General features: G+C 40.5%; 1 protein-coding gene across 11 annotated transcripts in view; it reads left to right on the plus strand.

Moving 5' to 3' along the window:
- Positions 1 to 21329, plus strand: part of RTEL1 (regulator of telomere elongation helicase 1) — a 45377-nt gene that overhangs the window by 11869 nt on the left and 12179 nt on the right. For 10 of the 11 annotated variants that reach the window (XR_008439774.1, XR_008439773.1, XM_053993273.1 and 7 more), the window contains 15 exons: positions 1550 to 1627; positions 2496 to 2577; positions 5863 to 5995; positions 6309 to 6422; positions 7800 to 7840; positions 8601 to 8686; positions 9503 to 9580; positions 10310 to 10387; positions 11582 to 11725; positions 12490 to 12605; positions 14104 to 14227; positions 15406 to 15559; positions 17153 to 17307; positions 19324 to 19419; positions 20575 to 20782. Coding sequence is in view for 9 of the 11 variants with exons in the window: in XM_053993273.1 (XP_053849248.1) it covers positions 1550 to 1627; positions 2496 to 2577; positions 5863 to 5995; positions 6309 to 6422; positions 7800 to 7840; positions 8601 to 8686; positions 9503 to 9580; positions 10310 to 10387; positions 11582 to 11725; positions 12490 to 12605; positions 14104 to 14227; positions 15406 to 15559; positions 17153 to 17307; positions 19324 to 19419; positions 20575 to 20782 (1687 nt within the window). In the remaining 2 variants the exon portion in view is untranslated. The remainder of the gene's footprint in view (positions 1 to 1549; positions 1628 to 2495; positions 2578 to 5862; positions 5996 to 6308; positions 6423 to 7799; positions 7841 to 8600; positions 8687 to 9502; positions 9581 to 10309; positions 10388 to 11581; positions 11726 to 12489; positions 12606 to 14103; positions 14228 to 15405; positions 15560 to 17152; positions 17308 to 19323; positions 19420 to 20574; positions 20783 to 21329) is intronic. The other variant, XM_053993275.1, reaches the window with a different exon arrangement.

The raw sequence follows: 21329 nt of genomic DNA on the forward strand, positions 1-21329 counted from the left end.
AGCTCAGATCCCTTTTCTGCTGCTGAGCACATGCACATGAACAGTGCCTGCAAAGGATCTGCTAGGGGAGAGTTTGCCATCCTGAGACGGGTGGGACATGGACAGAGTGTTTGTTGGATAAACAGTGCTTGCTTCTTGCAGAGTCTTTGAGTATTAATCTATCACCAGCTTGTTTTAATGAATAGTAATTTTTTTCTTCCTTTTCAAAGAACACTTATCAAAATGTCTTTAGTACACCAAATCTTTGGCTATTTTTGAGAAGTAAATATTTCCAGGAATTGTGCTTTTTTTTTTTTTTTTTTTTATTTGCTGGGGAACATCTTGTAACTTGCTGATACTCTTATGAGCTTGGGTAATTCCTATCAATGTCTGGAGAAATTTTGTTTAGAAAAATTAACAGAGTTGTAAATATTTGAGAACCACAGCTGTTTTCATTGAAGTTGCACTGGGATGCTTTATGTTTTAAAGAGCATCATCTGTATTCATGAGACATCACATGTAGGAAAGGGGGGGAAGCATAACTCTGATAGAAGCTTTTAATTTAATATATGGACAATTAGATATGATTACAACTTGATTATTTTTCTAACCAGAGTGTTATTAGCAGAGGGGCCACAGATGAAATTTTAAACTGAAGGAACTCAAAAAGTTCTTCTTTGCTTGGTTGTGACTGATCTCCTTAGAGTGTTTGTTTATCCACAGTCATGAACAGTGTGAATAATAATATTGTCATTTGTATAGTTTGAGTATATTTAGATACTGGCTTGCAGTTTTTGGAACAATAAGAGCACCATGTGGGTAGCAGGAATTGCCTGGAAGAACCACATTTATTCAAGGTTCTCTGTCTTATTTGAAAACAAGAGTAAGGAAATAAATTTAAGGTTATTGCAGCAGTAACTTTTGTGGAGACACTTCTCAGTGCAAAGACACATTAGGGGTTTTACCAGAAGGATGTGTGTGTATGTATGTATCAAAAATAAAGTGGCCAGCAGGACCAGGGAGGTCATTGTCCCTCTGTGCTGGGCAATGGTGAGACTTCACCTTGAATCCTGTGTCCAGTTCTGAGCCCCTCATGACAAGAAGGACATTGAGGGGCTGGAGCATGTCCAGAGAAGGGAATGGAGCTGGGGAAGGGGCTGGAGCACCAAGAGAGGCTGAGGGAGCTGGGGGGGCTCAGCCTGGAGAAAAGGAGGCTCAGGGGAGACCTTCTCACCCTCCCAACGCCCTGACAGGAGGGTGCAGCCAGGCTCTGCTCCCAGGGAACAAGGGACAGGACAAGAAGGAATGACCTCATGCAGTGCCAGGGTAGGTTCAGGTTGGACATCAGGAAGAGTTTCTTCATGGAAAGGGTGGTCAGGCATTGGAAGGGGGTGCCCAGGGAGGTGGTGGAGTTCCCATCCCTGAAGGTGTTAGAGGAATGCCTGGATGTGGCACTCAGTGCTCTGGGCTGGTGACAAGGTGGGGGATCAGTCACAGGTTGGACTCAACCATCTTGGAGGTCATTTCCAACCTAAATAATTCTGTGATTCTCTTTCCCTCCATTTTCCAGACAGTGTTCAGCATGGATCCCCCAGAAGGAGTCACAACAGGGTTCCTGCCACGTCAGGCAATATCTAAATATTACAAGGTATGGGAGGCTTTGTGTGCTGCATTTTTCCTCACAGCATTTAATGTCTGTGCTTTGTGTATCTCAGACTTGGAAGGATGTGGATAGTACAGCACATGATGTTGATTACAGGGAGAAAAAAAGAGGACAGAACCAAAAAAAAAAAAAAAAAAACCAAAACAAAAAACAGCAAAGGAACTGTATTTAATTTAGATTCTGAAGAAAACCACCATTTTAAAAGGAGTTTGTAAATTAAATTATGACAGTGCAGCAAATGTAAATTTCAGAAAATTTTGAGATTGGATATTAAGCAAGAATCAATGTGTTCTTCCACTAAAGTATTTTTAGTTTAGCCCACTGCTAAGCAAATGCAGCAGAACCACTGAACCTCCTGCCTGAAGTTGTTTTAATTTGTTTAAATTGGATAAATTGTAATAAATTGGAATTTATGGGATGTGTTGTTATGATGAATTTTAGGAACAGATCTTTTTATAGATATCACATTTAGACTTGATACTATTTTTGTTGCCAAATGAAGCAAATCTTTCCACCACTATAGTCTTCTGCATTTAATCTGTGTGGTTTATGCTGGTGGAAATACCCAAATAATTGGGTTCTTGGTCTCTGCTTGGGTCAGCCCATGAAAAGCTCTTCCCATCATTGGACTCAAAAATGACTGGTTGGATGGTGATGCACTTCTTTGCTCCTTAGTTATGAAATATTGGAAGCAAAATAGGAAAGAGACAGGAAATTATATGACCTTAGTAACACTGTAAAAGTGGCACTAATTGCATGAATTACTCTTACTGTAGGCCAGGTGTTTTTTGAGGGATGAAGTTCAAGTTTGTTTCTGCAGCCATTGCTAGAAATGTTTGTTACTTTCCTTCAGGTACATATTCATGTGGATAATGGTAATCAGAAAAAGAAACAAAGGACAGATCTCTGGAACTCAGCATCTTCAAAACGACAAGGTACAGGACTGTTCTTGGGGAGGTTCATGCAAAAGCTGGATTGAAAACTCCTCAACTGCTCCTTTCTGATTCAAATAGAAGAAAACAAGTGCAGCTCCATTGTGGATACAATGAGCTGGGAACAAGCTTTTCACTTTTATAGTTATTTCTGAAGGGGATCTCAATATGAAAATGTCTTGTACCATTGGTGTTTTGTGCACTGCTGGAGTTCTTTTAGGGCAATGATTCTGGTGAGAGATCATCTCCATCATGGAATTGTGTGTATTATTGTAGAGAAAATCTTCAGAGCAGCCAAGCATGGGGAACTCTCCTCCAGCCCTCAGGCTGATACTGAAGTTCATGACAGGTTCTGTTATCCTCATACCAGCTGGATTTCTCTGTGCAACTTTGTTGAGTTAAACACAAAATTGATGTTGAATAAGGCTGTAACTGCCTGTGGCAAGAAGGGGGTTCAGGTACAGTTATGATGGCAAAAATGTTTGTCAGAGTTGGTATAAGAGTAGACTCCATTCCATTCTCTGTTGAAATAATGTCCATTGTGGAGATGTTACACTTTATTGGCTCATTTTTGGAGCTCTGTAGGGAAGGTTCATGTGATGTGCCAGAGATCTTGTCCAGATCATGTGAATCCATAGGCAGAAAATGCCTTGCCTTGGGGCATGTTTATCTTTTCTGGGATCACCTGCTTTGCGAAACTTCCTAAATTGAGCAACTTTGAGGATGCATTGTCAGTTCTTGACAGTTTCAGCTTCAACTATACTTTTCCAGTTCAACTGGGATTTCTCCCTCTCCTTGTCTCTCTCCTCCCACCCGTTTTGTTCCTTATGCTCTGCAGATCCCAGTATCTGGAATTACCTCAATATAACTGTTCTTCAAAACTATATATTTAGAAGAAAAGAAACTTGGCTTCTGAATCAAAGGCTTATCCTAATGCTCCTATAAAGCAGCACCAAACTTGGCTTTGTTGGACTGCAGCATTCATTCTTTCTGATTTTTAATTTTTTTTTCTTTTTAATAATTGGGTTGAAAACAAAACATTTTCAATTAGAGAAGATGCATGCAGATCCCTTTATCTAAGCCTTCTTAACAGAGCACTCTTCAGGGATTTTTGTAAATACTTTGTCTCATAACTATCTACTTAATTACTCAGTTAAGTGCTCATGAGTATGTAAGTATCTGTTTCATGGAAGTCATTCTTTTAAGGACAAAAATAACATTTTTCAAAGAATGAATTTCCAAGAATTTCCTGGGTTTGCACATAATATCCCCTTAAATGTTTCCATGAAGTTAGTGCCGTTTGGTAATCTCTAAATGTTGCTTTCCCGAGATATTCCTCAATTGGAGTTTTAAGATACAGGAATAATTCTGAGTAGATTTGGTTAAAGATGGGTGCAGGAAAAGGCTAATACAAACATTTTTAGGTTAATTGCACAATTTGGAGGACAGAAATACAAAGCAGTGAGGGAATTCTGTGATTCAGTAGATAGATTCTGTGATTCAGTAGATATATTTGTTTTTCAAATAAGAATGGTGTTTGCAAGTACCTGCGTAACACACCTGAGTATGCTGAGACTTGTGCTTTCTATAAGCTTAGCAGAGGCCAGACATGTTAGATGGAGTCTCTGGATTCCTGTAGTGATACAGCAAATAGTATAGAAATAATTCAAACACTTAAGAACAGCTGTTTTCCAGGGATTTTGTGGAAATTATCCACTCAAACATCATTCTCTACAAAGTAGTTGGTGAGCAGAAGGGGCATAGCTTGGGGTAGCTGATGAGATTCTTGCCTGAGTCATCTGGGAACATATGCTGTTTATGTCTACAATATTGGACTGTTGCAGTTTAAGTTAAAATGCTCCCATTCATGGTTTGCTCTAAACCATCATGTTGTAAACTATTACCAAGCCATTTCTCCTTGCATTAGCTGTCCTTTTACCAGGAATGGAAAAAGCTGCTGCAGAGATCAGCTTTGTTTAACGCCCAGCACTTCCTGCTGGTGAATGGGACCTTGAAAAATGATTTATTGTTGTTAAGCTTAAAGACATCATTGCAGCACACCAGGTTAAAAATGTACAGCAGTCCCAACTTGTCAAGGAACTGGGAACTGGTGCTTGGCAGTTGTCATGCTGGGTTACAGAAATGTGTTTCCAGCTGAGCACTGGAGGAGCAGACATGAGGGACTGGTGTCCTTTTCCAGGCCTTCCCATATCAGCCCAGTTTGGTTTTGTGCTGGGATTTCTTGGGTTCCTGGCTGAGTGACTCTGTTGTCTGTAGATACTCACTGGCTTGTCCATACACAGATCCAAACTAATTTGCACCAATTGTTAGTGTGAGTTAGAAAGATAGAGAATTTGCTGAATTTTGGAATGTGAGTCTTCTAGAATTTGGGCATTGTCTGGATGTGTCTGTCCAAACGAAGGAAGGGTAAAACTTTTAGCTAAATGTTCACTTGTAATTCTAAGCAGTAAGTGACTCACTGGGTAAATATTAATGGGGATTTCCTGAAAACATCAGCCTTTTCTTTTGGAAATGAAGGCTTTGATTGACGTGTGTAAATTTCAAAGAAATGCACGTAATACTTGGGTGAGAGGTATTTATTTTTATTACTGAAACTTAGCATGAAAATCAGAAACAGAAACAAAAGCTGATGTTTCATTTGGCTGCTCTTGTTCTTGATATGGATATGGTTTTCATTCCCTTGTGCCTGTGTCTCTAACAAGCTGATGCAGTTTTCAGCAAGCTTGAGCTGAGCAATGAAAGAAATTACTGATGACATTTATTTATTTTTCAAAACAACTTACATATTTTCAGAGTCACACACTAAAATACATACATACATACACACACACACACACACACACACATATATATATATATATATATATATATACACATATATATGTATGTCACCACATCCCACAAAAGATTTGAGCAGAAATTGAAATGTTTGGGAGCTGACTCTGGGGAACGTGGGAAGTTTAGGTGAAAGATTTATACCCTGTATAGTTATATAGGAAATTCCTCATAAAGAAAGGGTTCTTTTTTCAAGCAAGTGCAAGGTTGGACATACTTTCTTATTAGATTATGAGGAAGCAGTGATGTTTTAATTAAAAGTCGTTAAATCTGGGAAGAACCAAAGCAGGACATACCGTCCATCTGGAATTTTAACTTTGGATGTTGTCTGGTTTACTCTCAGAAGTTCAGGTGCAGTGTGCCATATGCTGGTCATAGTCTAGTTTTTCCACTTTGACTGACTTCTTAGTGTTTTGTCTTTATTTAATGCAGGGAAGACTTTAAGCTATTGGTGTTTCAGCCCTGGGTACAGCATGCATGAGCTCGTTCGACAGGGAGTCAGGACAATCATCCTCACCAGTGGGACACTCTCCCCCCTCTCATCATTCACAATGGAAATGCAGATGTGAGTACCTGGGTGTGGGAACACTGCCATTCCTGAGAAATGCACAATCTGCTCTCGTGGATTTAGGTTTTATCTCAGGATTTTAAAGTGCTCTGTTTGCCCAGAGAAGCTGTGGCTGCCCCATCCCTGGAAGTGTCCAAGGCCAAGCTGGATAGGGCTTGGAGCAGCATGGGGTAGTGGAAGGTGTCCCTGCCCATGGCAGGGCGTGGAATGAGATGAATTTTAAGGTTTCTTCCAACCAATCCATTCTATGGTTCTGGAACTGGGAATCATATAATGGGTATGACTGGGATCTTCCTCTTTTTTTCTCCAGCCCTTTTCCTGTTTGCCTGGAGAATCCTCATGTAATCGATAAACACCAGCTCTGGGTTGGGATCATTCCAAAGGGACCTGATGGAACTGTGCTTACTTCCACCTATGAAAGAAGGTAATGAACTTCCATGTGGAATCCTGCTTTGAAGTTTAGAGTTCCAACGTTTTGGGTTCTGTTAACAGGAGTATGCTAGCTAAGGAAGGGATCCCTAGTGGTTTTCTTGGATAAATGCTGAATGCACCCTTTAACCACTCCTACTGAAGGTCTGGAAGGGATCAGGTACCAAGGCACTGATAGTCCTTGATGGCCTTGACCAGCCTCGGCTGGGACCTGCACCCATAACCATCCCCCAGGAGTGCACTGAACCCCATCCAATTTTTTTTTTTTTTGCTGAAGGCTTAATTGATTTGAAACATGACTGGCCTTTGCAATAACTATTTTTATATTTAAAGCTTGTCACAATGCCCAGCCTCTCTTTCATCTCTGGGTTGCCTTCTTAAGGCAAATATGTCCCAATATTTGTCAAGCTATTCATCATCATTTTTCTTGCTCATCTAGTCTTCCATCACTTTGTCTCTGTTGTTCAGAGTTGGCAGTGCTTCTGCTGCCAGCAAAGGCCAAATGTTCCACAGAACTGGAAAGGGACTCAGCAACTGTAATGGATTTTTACAGAGAAGTCTGGAAAACCCTCAGACTGCCTTTCTCATTTTCAGAAGTTTTAGTGTACCATTTCAGTGTATTTCTGTTGAAGATGCTGTCTTTTAAAGAAGGAGGGCTGGGGATTCCACCCCTCCAGGGCTTTAGAACATGGGGGTTTTTTGAAGGAAAGATGTTCACTGTGTTCACTCTGTTTTGACAACATCTCTGTGTTGATACTGGTATTTGTAGGTCTTATAAAGGTATATATGTTAGGTTTTTTCCCTGCATATATAAATTTTCTGGGAAAACAGTACACAAAACTACAGGGTACAAAAAAAAAGAAGGAACATAAAGGCATGAGAGAACAGGGGAGTTTTCATTCAGGTCTGGAAGAACATAAATATGGCTCATTGGACAGCAGAACTTCTTCAGCCAAAGGCAAAGTGATTTACTAAGTAACAACCATAGCAACCAACTTGTGCTCCAGCAACGCCACACCTAATTCATCAATTATTACTTTAAATCATTGTAATGTTAGTCAGGTTTGGCAGACTTCCTGGCAGAACTCTCACGTGTGTTGCTACTCACATGGCTGCCCATTTCTACCTGTGCATTTTGAAATATTGAAGCTTAGAGCATCTTCAGAACTATCAGTAAGAATATTTCATAGTATTAATAAAATGTAGTCAAGGTATTATTAATTCTTGCGCTTGGTGTTGATGATTGCCACAGGAGGGACAGCACCTGGGAGTCTGGAAATGTTATTTTAGATGAATATCAAAGGAAGTCAGTGTGGATGAAAAACATAGAAAAGGAGATGCAATGGTGTTATTTGATTTTTCTTCTTTGTAGGTTTTCAGAGGATTATTTATCTTCTCTAGGGAAAACAATTGGTAAGTGAAGTGTGTGGATTTCAGAAATGGGTTCATGCCCAGGATTATTGGAAATTTAGAAAGGGCAATGCTAAAGAAGATGCAGTAAGAGAAAGGTAAAGGATTGCAGTGCATATCTCGCTGCTGTCAGGTTTTCTGTGTTTCTGCTTGCTCAAGGCAGCTGGCTGCTGCAGTAGCACACAAAATTGAGTCTCTGGCTTCATATTTCCAAGTCTGGACTTAATTTTTATTGTCAGGAGTTTGTGTTTGGGTGAAAAATGTGGTTCCTAGACACTGTTTGAAAGTGGCTCAAGCTAGGAAATCAGTAGCCAGAGATCATGCAGCCAAGGATGAGCAGAGCAATTGAGGATCACAGGAAATCAGTGCAATTTTTAGTGATATTTTAAACTGTGTCAAGCCTGCCTTAAGTCAGCATTTATTGTTTTGGTAATGTTTTATAAATATAATAGAATTACAAAGTCATAACACTTAAAGACAGAATAAAAGAAGATAATTTGTGTATCTTGGCTAACATAATTGAAAAGAATCTGTTAAATCTAGGAATGCTTGAAGGATGTGGAGGAGAAATGTAAGCTAGTTTGGCTTCTGTGTTAAAGTTTACACCTTGACAAGATTATAAAATGATTTTAAGAAGTGAAACAACTTTGGATACACAAATATTTTGGAAGGAGGCCATGCTGTTGTTTTTCCTCTGCAGTCCATGTTCTCCATCCCAGGATGAAAATGCCCTCAGCTACACACTTGTCTTCTCTCCCTGCAGGTAACCTTGTGCGAGTTGTGCCACATGGGCTGTTGGTGTTCTTCCCATCGTATCCTGTCATGGATAAGAGCCTGGAGTATTGGAGAGTATGTTCATTGTTCTGTCTTTGTTAGGTGGTTTGGTTACTTGCATCAGGCAGCTTGGAGTTATTCCATTTAACCATGTTAATTAAAACCTTCCAGTGGAAGATGTCGCTGCTCATGGCAGGGGGCTGGAACTAGAGGATTATTAAGGTCCCTTCCAACCCAAAAGGTTCTGGGATTCTATGAAAAATTCTTTATTAATAAGTAAATTAATTATAAAATCTGGAATGTAAAATCTCAGGTAAGGCTTCTTTTATTTTGATCACAATATACTGAAGTGCAGTGCTGTAGAAACCAAACCCAAAAGAATCTTAATATATTATTCCATCTGATGTCACATTTTATTTAGTTCACCAGACCTTTCTTTATTAAACCTCTGAATTAAAATTGATCTCTGTGTTTCAACACTTGGGGGGAAAAATCCCAATATGAGCATTTCTCCTTTAATTTGTAACCATTGCAGCTGTAACTTCTGGTACTTCTGTGCTCATGAGTTGAATGTCCCTGGTGAGATTTGCTAGAACAGTTCTGGTTTAAATGCTCCTTGAAAAGGCAGGGCAGAGGTTTCATGCTGTGGAGTGGGACTGGGAGGTGAGTGCTGGAACTCTCCCGTCTGCCTGATGTCTGAGGTGCACCAACTGCAAGGAATCACCGCTAGTGCTCTCGGGGGGTTGCATGTTTCTGCTTCCATCTCTTCCTGTGTTTGGCAGGAGTGGAGCAGGCTGTGGTGGGGAAGTGTAGTGACCATTTCTGAGTGTTTCTGTTCTTGTGGTGTGAGCACACTTGGCATTTCTGACCTGCTCCTTCTCTTTCTAACAGGAGCATGATTTTGCCAAAAGAATAGAAGAAGTAAAGCCAATGTTTGTGGAACCCAGGAACAAAGGAAGCTTTTCAGAGGTTGATTATTTGCATTATGTACCTCTATCATTTTCAGAAATTGTTTCTATGTTTAATGACCTTCTCTAGGTGTGTTTGGGTGTGAAACACCACAGTTTTTGGCCTAGGGTGAAAGTAAAACTCTGACTGCTACTTTGAAGTGTAGTTTTCTTGTGTGTCCTTCCTTTCCTCTCTTGTCTGGCCATGCAGGGTTCAGTCTTCATTTAAATCTGGTGACGTAACAGCAGCTAATGTACACAAGTGCTGAGTAATTGAGCTGGTGGAAAGCTGTCACTTCAGTAGTCAGCATTTGTAAATGTTCTGCAGGATTTTTTCTCCCAGCTCATCCTGATTTGGATGTTTAAGAATTGTGCACTGTCATCCTGTTTATTTATAATCATTCTTTTTGCTTCTTGGAATAATTAATATCTAATAATTGCTTTCATGTTTTGTCTGTTTCTGCAATGATCTGTAGAAACACAAGATGGTCTTATGATCTTTTTATGATCTTATGGTCTTCTGATCTTATCAGAAGTATCTGAATTTTTTTATGCTTACCCAGATGTATTCTGGATTTCACAGTGATATGAGGATTTTGCTTAGAAAATGGCTTCTCAAACTTGCAACTAGTTAAAAGTAAAGACAATTATACTAAGCCAAATTAATCACAGTTTAGATCTTGGTGTACAAGTCAAATTTAGTTAGTACAGAGTAATACCATTCTTCCTCTTAAACTTGTTTATATTTTAGGTTATTGATGCCTACTATGATAAAGTTGCCTGTCCTAAGTCCAATGGAGCTGCTTTTTTGGCAGTGTGTCGGGGCAAGGTAATGTAACTGATAATCTGTTTCATCTGAGATCAGATTATATAATTGATAGGAAAAAAACCTTCATTTTGGATTTAAATATATTTCTAATTATTTGACTGTAATTATATGTGGGGGAAAAACAAGTGCTCTGAAGTTTTTTCAAAATTAGGTCACATTTCTGTATGATTCACTCCTGTTTTTATTGAAGGGACACTTTTGATTTCTCTGAAGTGGATGAGCATCTTACTTGCGTTTCATGTTGGCTGCTCACTGAAAACATAACCCATTAGATGAGAACAGCTGTTCTGGAGAACTGTAATGAAACAAGCTAAAAACAACACTGCTGCAAACCAAACGTAATGCTTAGCTTTAAAACACTTGCTTTATTAACTTCCTGTTCTCTGGACACATTTCATGGCCTTTCCTTTGCATCTTCCAGTGCTGGTAAATTGACTTATGTTTATCAGTGGAAATATTGGTGAAATTACTCTTAGAGCCCTTTGCTGCTGTTTCCTGTGTACCAAGAGAAGATACAACTTCTTTTGCAACTTTGGTCCCAGTCTCCAAAGAGGCTGTTGGAGTGAAGGAAAGACGTAGCTCTCTCCATGCTTGTTGCTGAGATTTGGAGAATTGATTCAGCTGAAAAACAAAACAGCTTTTCTTTTTTCCCTTGATTTTTTTTTTTTTTTCAGTCTGTTCAACTTTATTCATTTCATTAATTATTTGCCAGCACAGTGAGCATGTACAGGGAGCATGAGTGACAAATACTTGATGGGATGTCAACAGCACAGCTGCTGGACATGGCACTATAGTCTGGTGAATCTGATGGCTTTCTGTTATTGCTTTGAAGTGATTCTGTTAATTTTTACTGTCAGAGAAGGTTTGCTATGTTTTTATGTCTTATTAACAACCCAGGGTGTGGAAGGTTTAAACAAAGGTGTTGACATGTTCTCAGTACAGCTGCTCTTATCCAGGGGCAGGACAGCCATTAACAGGGTTGGCTGAGCTGTGCTTTGGCACAGGAAAAAGCCAAGTTTAAACTCTTGGTAATAAAAGAAAAAAAAAATGTAGTTGAAATTATTCACTGAAACTATTGATAAAGTACACTTGTCCAGGGAGTTTATTGAATGGAGAAAAAGGGCCAACAACTGCTGAATTGCTCTGAAACCCCTCACTTCAAACCCTGTTGATGATGGAAAACTGTCCCTGCAGGCCAGTGAAGGCTTGGACTTTGCAGACATAAATGGACGAGGAGTCATCATTACTGGGCTTCCATTTCCCCCTCGTATGGAGCCCAGAGTAATTTTAAAGATGCAATTCCTGGATGAGATGAGGAGAAGTGGTGCAGGTGCACAGGTAAGACTGGGCAGCTTCTCACTCTTGGCTGTTTGCATATTCGTGTCATTGGTTCTCCCTCTTGTCCCAGTGGGTTTTGGGTTTTGTTATCCTCTCAGCCTTGTGGGACCATGAATATCAAAAATTCAAACAGCCTTGGGAATTTGTCACAAATTCCACCTTCTTTTAATAGTGTTGAGAGTTCCAAATTCTGGCACAGTCTTAAATATAAGCCCCAATAAAGGTTGTAATTAAAGTTTATTATAAAGTTTATTAAATCCTTCTATGTGTGTTTATCCATCTCTCATTCTGAGGGATGTATTTCATCCAGAGAGAGCGTGGGCAGGAAGGATGGCCTGTGCTGGCTGTTTCGGGATTCATTGTTTTGGAAGTGTGGTGGTGTGTGTTGGCGTGTTTGGGTTTGGTGTTCTATTGCTTCAGGCACAAGAATGAATGATGTTACAGTTTAGTCTGATCTACAGGTCTCAAAGAATATGGAGAGTCTGTTGTATTGCCAAGGCTCTGAGTGCACCATACAGGAAATAGCCTCTCCAGCTGGACATTGCTACTTGAGTTTTCTGTGCTCTATAAGTCAGGTGTGATTTTTGAGTCCACCTGTCTTTGGTTTTCCTCAGCTCTTTGAGATTTGTCAGTACATCTGGTTGATGCTATCCAACATCTGTGCTTCACTTTTTATTTCTTTAGGAAAGAAATAGTGACTGTACAGCACAAAGAATACATTTTACCTGGTAAATAATGTTAATTCTTCCTCCTACCTCTCGCAGTATCTGTCTGGGCGTGAGTGGTACAGTCAGCAAGCGTCCCGGGCTGTCAACCAGGCCATCGGCCGGGTCATCAGGCACCGCCAGGACTACGGGGCCATCTTCCTGTGTGACCACAGGTAAGCCCTGGCTCACTGAATCCCAGAACATTTGGGGCTGAAAGGAACCTTAAAGCTCTTCTCATTCCAACCCCCTGCCAAGGGCCTTCACCAGGCCAGGTTGCCCCAAGCCCCAACCAACCTGCCCTTGAGCACTTCCAGGGGTGGGGCATCAACAACATCAACAGCTTTATATCCCAACATAGGTGTTGGTATTTTGGATATAAATGTGCTGATGCTGCTGCTTGGGAAAGGCTACAGTTCATAATAGTAAAACTGATTTATATAACAGGTTATATAAATATTGCACTGCTTCAAGAAAATATCTTCTGCTCCCCAGCTATGTAGTCTTGGAGCTACAGAAGGAGGTTAATGCTTTTAATGGAAAATAAACCAATTTTTGGAATTCATGTTTGCAATACCACAGGAAATTATGTGACAACAACTTCTGGTTTTGCATTTTCTCCATCTTTCGTTTGAGATGGCAGTCAGCAGCACTGCAGTGTTTTGAGAGAAGTATGGAAATGAGGACAGATTATGTTACTGAAACAATACTATTTATAGTCATATTGTATATTAACATTATACTGCATTAATATCCATTTCTGTAATGCTGACTAGTAGAATATGTACATTATAGGCAACAGAAGTTTAATTGATAGTACATGGAATCAGCAAAGCCCTTTCTCCTGAGTGAAGGCATCACCCCATTATATTTACTGCACTGTTATGTCTTTATTTGTGTTGCTGCTCTTCTCTGGTCCTTTTGGATAGTGTCTTGGTTTGAAAAGACAGGTGTCAGCTAAGGAAGGCAGGAGCCTCTCTTGAAATGGAAAATATAAACTCCTTCCCTCCAAATTATTATAATTTTGAAATTAAGGGGCTCTCAGGCAAAGATATGGGAGTAGAAAAAATAGTTCTTTATTAGGAAAATAAAAATTAAAATGCAGTAATACAAACCAACATTGACAGAGTCAGATTATGACCTGACACCCTGTGGCACAGTGTTAGTAGTAGTCCTATTAAATGATGGCTGCAGTCCTCCTGCAGTGACAGGTGTGGTTCTGTTGAAGCAGGGATCCTGTAGAAGGGTGGAATTTTCCTCTGGAGACCCAGTGGTGGTATAGATGGGCCTGGTCTTCCTCTGGAAACCCAGTGGGAAAAGGCTGACTGTGGTGTTCCAAATCTCAGATTATATCCAGGTAGGAATGCTTGAGCATCCCCCAATGGGATGATGGAATTTTATCAGCCATGCAGTGAGACTCAATGGCCCATTAACAGAAGATATTTCCCGGAGGGAGGATGGGTGGAAGAGATAAAAGAAAACTGCCCTGCCTGGCTCTAATGGCTGACCCATTAACCAAAGATAACTGCCCCACCTGGTTCTAACAGATGGCAACAGAAAACACACCCTGGCCACATCTTGCATTGCAGCCTAAGACAGATAGTGATCTAGGGTTTGTTTAATTAATTTAGCCCAACCTGGCAAATAATTCTCAGGTTTTCCCATCCTGCCCAGGTTCACAACTTGTGATGTCAGAGGCAAACTGCCTTCGTGGGTCCGTCCCTATGTGAACGTTTATGACAACTTCGGGTACGCGGTCAGAAGTGTCTCCTGCTTCTTCCGTGTTGCTCAAGAAATTGTAAGTGTCTTTAAAAAAAACCCAAAAAATGAACAACGACTTTCCTGGATAGTGTTGGAAACTAGGAATGCTAAACTAGGTTAGAGATGTGAGAGAATCACAGATGATCTCAAATTGGAAGGGTTGCTTAAGGATCACTGGGTCCAGCTCTCTGCTCCTCGCAAGCCTGCCCAACAGAGAGTCACTTATCACTTCCAAACAGTGGAAGATTTACTGGAAAGGAGGTATGCCTCATCTTTCTCCAAGAGTGATCTGGGACAGGATGTTGTTCTTATGCTGGGCAACTCATTAGCTTAGATCACAAAAACAACTTCCTCTTCCGGTTCCTCCTAAATAAACATGTATGTTTTGGCTGCTATGCAAATCCTGGAACAGATACTGGCATCCAGAGGCTTTCTATCTCAGGGAGAGGTTATGTGTGCGGAAGGATCATACCCCAAAATTTAACTGGAAGCTGACTAGTAATAAAGAGTAATACAAACCATCAGTTGTTATTGCAGGTCAACACTGGGTTGTTTTTACTAAAACAGCTTCTCTATTAGCATTAGGAAGCTGATGTTGTCTGTAAAAGTTCCTTGATTTAAAAAGTAATATTGTAAAAAAGGCTTCCTAATTCACTGGAGAAGGTCATAGCAAGAAATGGGCTGGAAGCCAGAATGGGAAATTCTTTGCTCCCGAAACAGAGGTTAAGATTAAAATAAGCACTTAAAAATTTCATTTACAGACTTGGACAAGTTCTTGGAAGATGCTTTAGCCAAATACAAGTTGTTCAGACGAATTAGTTACATATGGATGGTGCCGCAGGACATGATGATCTTTTCTGATCATGAGTGACAGTTTCATGATAAATCAAAACCACAACCCGATGTGCTTTGTCAGAAGGAGCTGTTGTTGCAGGGATAGCGTTAGGAAGTGATTGTTCTTTAGCAGGTCATGATCCTTTTTCTGGTAATAGGTCACTTAAAGTTAAGCCTCCTTACTGCACTTCAGCTGTGTCACTTGGGAGCTGTTTGATCCTTTTTTTCAGACGCCCATAAACCCAGAGTGTGTAGCAGTCTTGCTACCAAAGGTTATTTGGGGAAAAGGAGATGTCTTTGGATTGTTGCTGAGATTTTTGGTCACAGATGGAGTGGAAAAGTGGCCTTTGCCTGTTGTAACACTTTGTACACTCCTTGCAGATGCCCCCACCCCTGCCTCAGTGCCCTCCTGGACATGCTGGTTCCCCAAGTGAAAGCAATGCAGCACCGTCTACTTCATCTGAGCAGGTCCTCTCCCTGCAAAAGGCTAAAAACCTGGATGACCATGTTCCAAGTTTGAAGAGGAAAAGGAAAGGTAGTGTTTGGATTCTCACAGATGCACTTTTTTTGTTTTAAGCTGAACCACAAAAGTGAGGATCAAGCAGATGGAAACTGGAATGGGAGAGAAAGTAAGGAGAGCTCAAAGACTGATGTAAAAGTCTGGTCAGAAGGGACACAGTTAAGCATTAGAAAATGGGGGAAAACAGTTGCAATTGCAGAGAAAAGAGGCAGATGGGGCTGGCAAAAGTATCCCACAGAGGAGGAGGAGGAGTTTTTTGTGGAGTATCACAGATACTTTGGAAAATAAAACCTGGAAGTCTCTTTCTGCCTAGCACTGCCTTCCATGTGTCCTCATTTCATCCTGTTGTATGGATGACACTTACTCAGTAATCTAAGAAAACAAAAATGACATGGGAACAAAACCATATTTAAAATTTTGTGGGTAGCTAATGCCAAAGAATAAAGTGTTTCTCATGTCAGATATTCTTTCAGCACTCTAGACTGTTTTCTGGTTTGGAACAGAACAGTGAAGTTTGTTTAAATCTCTGGTTCCTGATCAGTTATGAGTGTGAGGATGAGTTCACATTGCATTTAATCCAGTTGTTACCAATAAAGCTTAAAAAAGCCTGGTAACAGCCAGTGGGATTGCTGGTTATTGTTAAAAGCGACTACTTTATTCACCACTTTTTTTCCCCCTCTCAGTTTCCAACTGTGCACTTTTTGTTCCATCCTTTGAGTCCATCTTTTGTGCAGTTGCAGAGTGAGCAGCTGAGCTTTGCTGAAGCAGTTTCTTTACCTTCCATACACTTGACTGCCAGATCCATCTCAAAGGATGGGCTGGAATGTGTGACTGGAGGTGAAGGGATGAAGCTGCATTTCCTGTTTAATAGAGATTTTCAGTTGTATTGCATCAGTTGCAATGTCAAAACTCCCCTGTAGTCATAGTGGTCATAATATACTCCCATTCTTATCAAAACAGTGACTTTCCTTAGTAACTGACTGTTGGAGTAATTTCACAAAGTAGTGGAAATACATTTTGAAGGTAATGCCTTACAGAAATATCAAGCTGATACTAATTTAACCCTACTTACAGATCAAAATTCTTATATTTGAAACCTGGATTCTGATTAGTGAGAATATATGTAATTTAGGACCTTGGTAACTGTGTCTTATGGGTATTGATACTGTAAAAATTGTAGGCTTTAAAAAAACTTTCTCTGTTTAAAAGTAATAAATCATATTTTGTACCAAAATCTCTTAAAAACTCTGGAATTCAGTTTTGGGAAAATCCATACATCTAAAATAATTGAACAGCTGCTGCAGTAAGGCTTTTTCCCATTGATCCTAAGCCATTTTGGGGTTAAGAGACTTAAGGAAAAGTTTGAAAGCAGTCTGCCAGGTTGTGGTAACAAATGCTTCAGCAATTTTGGAAGTTATGTATAAAAGCAGTCTTCTAAAAGCAGTCTACTAAATTATATAATGCAATTTTGCAAGAGGTGGAAGATTATTTAATTCAACACATATTTGTGGGTTGCTTTGTAAGATGGGGAGCTATCACTAAATTAAAGAAAATGCAGGAGAGAATGTGGAATGTGAATTTGTCTCCTGTGTTCTGCTGTGATGGCAGTAAATGGAGATGGAGCACCCAGCCTATGTGTGGAATATGAAAAAGAGTTTGTCTCACCCCGAAGAAAATGTGTTGGGCTCTTGGATGCCTTGGAGCGCAGTGAGAAGAGCAGTGAAGATGCAGAGGAGGAAACTGATTTCCTAGGAGAGGAAAAGGTAATGGCAAAATATTTCCTTGTAAGTAAAAATTGCAGGCTCTAAAGCAAAATGATTTTGGCATCCAGAGAACCAGCTCAACCCTCTTTCAAGAAAAGCTCACTGTAATCAGCACCAGTAACTGCAAGTTCTCATACCTAAATTAATCAAAGGGTTTCCTTGCCACTTTCAAGTAGATGATCAACAGGTATGTGCTTGTTCTGCGCTCCAAGGCTGCTGACCAGGAGATTCCTGGAAGTTAACCACACTTTCTGAGGAGCAAGGAGCTCTCAGGGAAGAGGTTTATAAATACACCATTTGTCCTGGGTGGAGTCTGTGTCAGCATTTGGTATGAGACCAGATATTGAATTCAAACAAAAGGGTGGAAGAGAGTTTATGGATTAGAAATTGCATTTTCAGATTAAAATCTCTGATTTGCCCCAGAGAAAGAATGTTGCTGACTTGTGGAATATTTTATCTGAACCAAAAATCCTCTATCACATTAAGATCAACAATGCTGCTTCTGTGCTGTTAATTTTCTTTCCTCTTGGACTGGTATTTTTGATACATCAGTGATTAAGTTGTGTTCTTGCTTTCCCAAAATCCCTGTTTGTAGTAGCTGGAGAGGTGGCTACCTTTACTTGGCTGGAGTATTTTACTGCTGGCTTGCAGAGCCATTCATGGACTTCAGCAATGCCTATTGCAGCATTCTTAAGTACTTTCCTCAGGGGAAGAATGCCTGAGGTAAAATGTGTAAATGTAGGAGTGTCTGGGGATATCTGAGTAGGCCCAAGGACATGAATGGAGCCACGTACAAAACAGAGGGAATGTACAAAGGGCAGCAAATATTTAACTTGTGTGCAACCAGGTGGGAAATGGGCTCTGTCACCCATTGGGTGGCCATGACATCGACACCAAAACCTTTTCTTTGGAAAGCCTGGCCCATTTCCAGGGACTTTGGTAGCTCAGCTACAGAATATTCCTAACACAGCTGCAAAGCTTTTGGCAGAGCTCAGCATTTCCCTGGAGTCAAATAAGCTGATAGACCAAATAGCTTGGCAGTTGCTCAGGTCCACTTCCTATTTGTGTATTTGGCATTGCTGCTTGTCCGAGGCTCGTGGAGAGCTCTGGGGTCACCCTGTGCTGCTCTCAAGTTGGTGACCTGATCCCAGCAGTCTGGTGAGTGTAGTCCTGAGACAGGCAGTGGCTCTCAGGCAGTCACCCAGCTTTCACTCTTGAGTCCAGCACTGAGCACTGGATTTGGACTGCGGATGGGGTTGGTGTCATTTCCTGTCTTCACCATCCAGCATACTATCTGTGTTATCATTTTTCCTTTAATCAAAGTTACACTGCACTCTTGATCCCTAAATAATGAAAGTTTAGCTGTTCTCATTCTGAAAGAATTTGCTTTGCCACCTCAAAAATTCACAATAAAAGTAATAATTTCTCAATCCATTTAATAACAGTTCCCTGTAATCAGATTTTTTGTTGGTTACGCCTCATGTCTAGGAAGCTTTATTTCTGCTGAATCATGTTTTTCAAGGTGCTGCCTTTACATAGCACAGGACTAAGAAGATGGTTTTGATAATTTTTCTGATTTACTGCATGTATCATAAATATTTGACTTGCTGCTTATATTCCAATTCTTCACTCCCTTACGTACAGGGAGTTCCAGGCAGGAAAGTGAAGGGGAGTGTGAACCACTGGTTACACAGTCTGTGTACACTCTCAGGCTGTCCTGGAACAGTCTGCTGTGAGTCCAGCTTTGCTTAGCCAGGAATTTGTACCCTCAAGATCAGCTTTGTCTTTAATTTCTTCTAATTTGGTCTCTGTGAGTTGTCCAGTAAATTTCTACCCTCTAGAAATAGGTATGTGCCCAGGCTCTGTTACAATAATTTAGATTGACTTGTTTCACTTTCTTGGATGGTGTCACTAACTGGGTTACCAAGTTTTACTGCTGGAAATACCTAAATTAAACAGGCAATAACTCTGAAAAGCATTTTTTGTATCTTACTTACTTTCTTTTCATCTTCACAGGCACATCGTCTGTCCACACTTTCCCTTCAGTATGAGAAGAGATTAAGAGATGAGCAGAAAGGAGGAAGGAAGAAAATAAAGCTAGTCAGCAATACAGTATGTGTTTCTCTGTGTCTGTGCCATCCCTTTGATCTATAGATTGCTTTAATTTGAATTGGAAATTTCAGGCAGACAGATAACTGATGCTAGAACAAGTGTGTTTTTTCTTCAAATTGTAAATATTCATAAGTGCACATCTGAAAGCTATTTGCCAGGCTCTTTCCCAAATCCAGACATCCCAGACCAAATCAAGCACCGGTCCACATAGGATGGTAGGTGAAAATAATTGTTTTCTGACACTGATTGCTTTGTGAACAATTTGACTGGGGTGGTGGGTGGTTTCATTCTTTTTTATTAAAATGGAATAGTTCAGTTGGCAGGGACCTACAATGATCAGCAAGTCCAGCTGCTTTGGTAGAGCCTGAAATGATTGAACTGACCAGTTTGGGGTAAGGGATCACATCCTACCCCTGTGAGGTGGGTCATGGTTGTGTGTTAACTCTGCAGCTGTGCATTATTGTTTCGCCCTGTCTCCAAACCCAGTTAACTCATTATGCAGCTAATTGCTTAAGTCACAATAAATTCAGGAGAATTCCCTGGGTGATGTGAGTGCCAGTAGTTGTCCAAGGTGCTCTCCTAACTGGATGTTCCCTGTTTGTCAATCTGCCAAGCACCTGGCAAATGAAACTGATCCCGAAGCCGATAATATCCAAGAGAAGGAAAAGAACAGGTTCATGCAAAAGGTTGTGTTTGCTGCTATCTGCTGTTTGTTGCTATCTGATGTCATGATGAGTCACCTCAGCCTCCAGCTTTGGATTAAATTGTCATTTTGTTAACCCTTCTCCTAAGAATAGAATTGTGCAATGATACTTGGCTGCCTTCTCTAGGATTTTTTCCTGAAGCTGTTTTGTCAGTGGGCAAGGTGAATAATGCATGGATTATGGGAGTGACTACCATAACTACAACCTGTTAGGTGAAAACTTCCATGGTTTAAGTGGAGAGCTCTGTGATGCTGCTGGGTGGGCCACTGGACTCGATGATCTTAGAGGACTTTTCCAACCTCTGTGCTTATTCCAACCTCTGTGCTTATTCCAACTTTTCCATCCTCTTTCCATTATCCTATGTGCTGTTGGAATTGTAAACATATTGCTTCCACCTGAAACAAACCCCTCAAGTGCTGCTTTTTACTGAGGGACCTTTCCTGCTGTGCAGCAGGAGCGGAGCACGGAGCCGGCGGAGCCCAGGAAGGCGCGGGCCACGTTTTACATCGCCACGGTGAAGGACACCCTGAGCCAGCAGAACTACGAGCTCTTCTCCAAGGCTCTGCAGCAGTACAAGAAGACAGATGACTTCCATGCCATGCTGTCCCAGATGAGCTCCCTCTTTATAGAGGATGAAAAAAAGCACGTCTTGCTGCGAGGTACTTTCAGAGTGTTTGTACATCCCTGGGGTATTTGTAGAAGTGACTTTCATCTCTTAAACAGGCTTGGGTACTTCAGAAATGTTTTAGATGTGAAGTACAGCTCGGTTAGGATGATTCATCACTTTATATCCCCATATAACACAGAAGATTCTCTCTGATTATCATGTGTTAGCTCACATCTTGACTTGAAAAAAATAATTCCATGGAAGTTTGTGTTATTTTAAGCTTTGTCTAAAAGTACAGTGATTTATTCCTGGTAGTTTAGGAGATCAAGAGTGTGGTTGTGTGAGTTGGAGAGATGCCTTCATAAGGGTTCCATTGCTAAAGCAGTAAATAAATAGAATATAGAGAGAAATTTTTTGCTTAGATTGTGCGTAAAAAAACAAAATATTTGGGCAAAGGTGGATAGTTACAGCATTGGCTGGTTTTTTATTGCCTTTTAACAACTTGGTGAATTCCCACCAAGATTTCTTCTCGTTTAACAGTATTTTCTGTGGAATTTTACATTTCTCTCTCAGCTTGTGAACAAATGTGACATTTGTGA

Source organism: Vidua macroura, chromosome 17, assembly GCF_024509145.1.
Source record: "Vidua macroura isolate BioBank_ID:100142 chromosome 17, ASM2450914v1, whole genome shotgun sequence".
Lineage (NCBI taxonomy): Eukaryota > Metazoa > Chordata > Aves > Passeriformes > Viduidae > Vidua > Vidua macroura.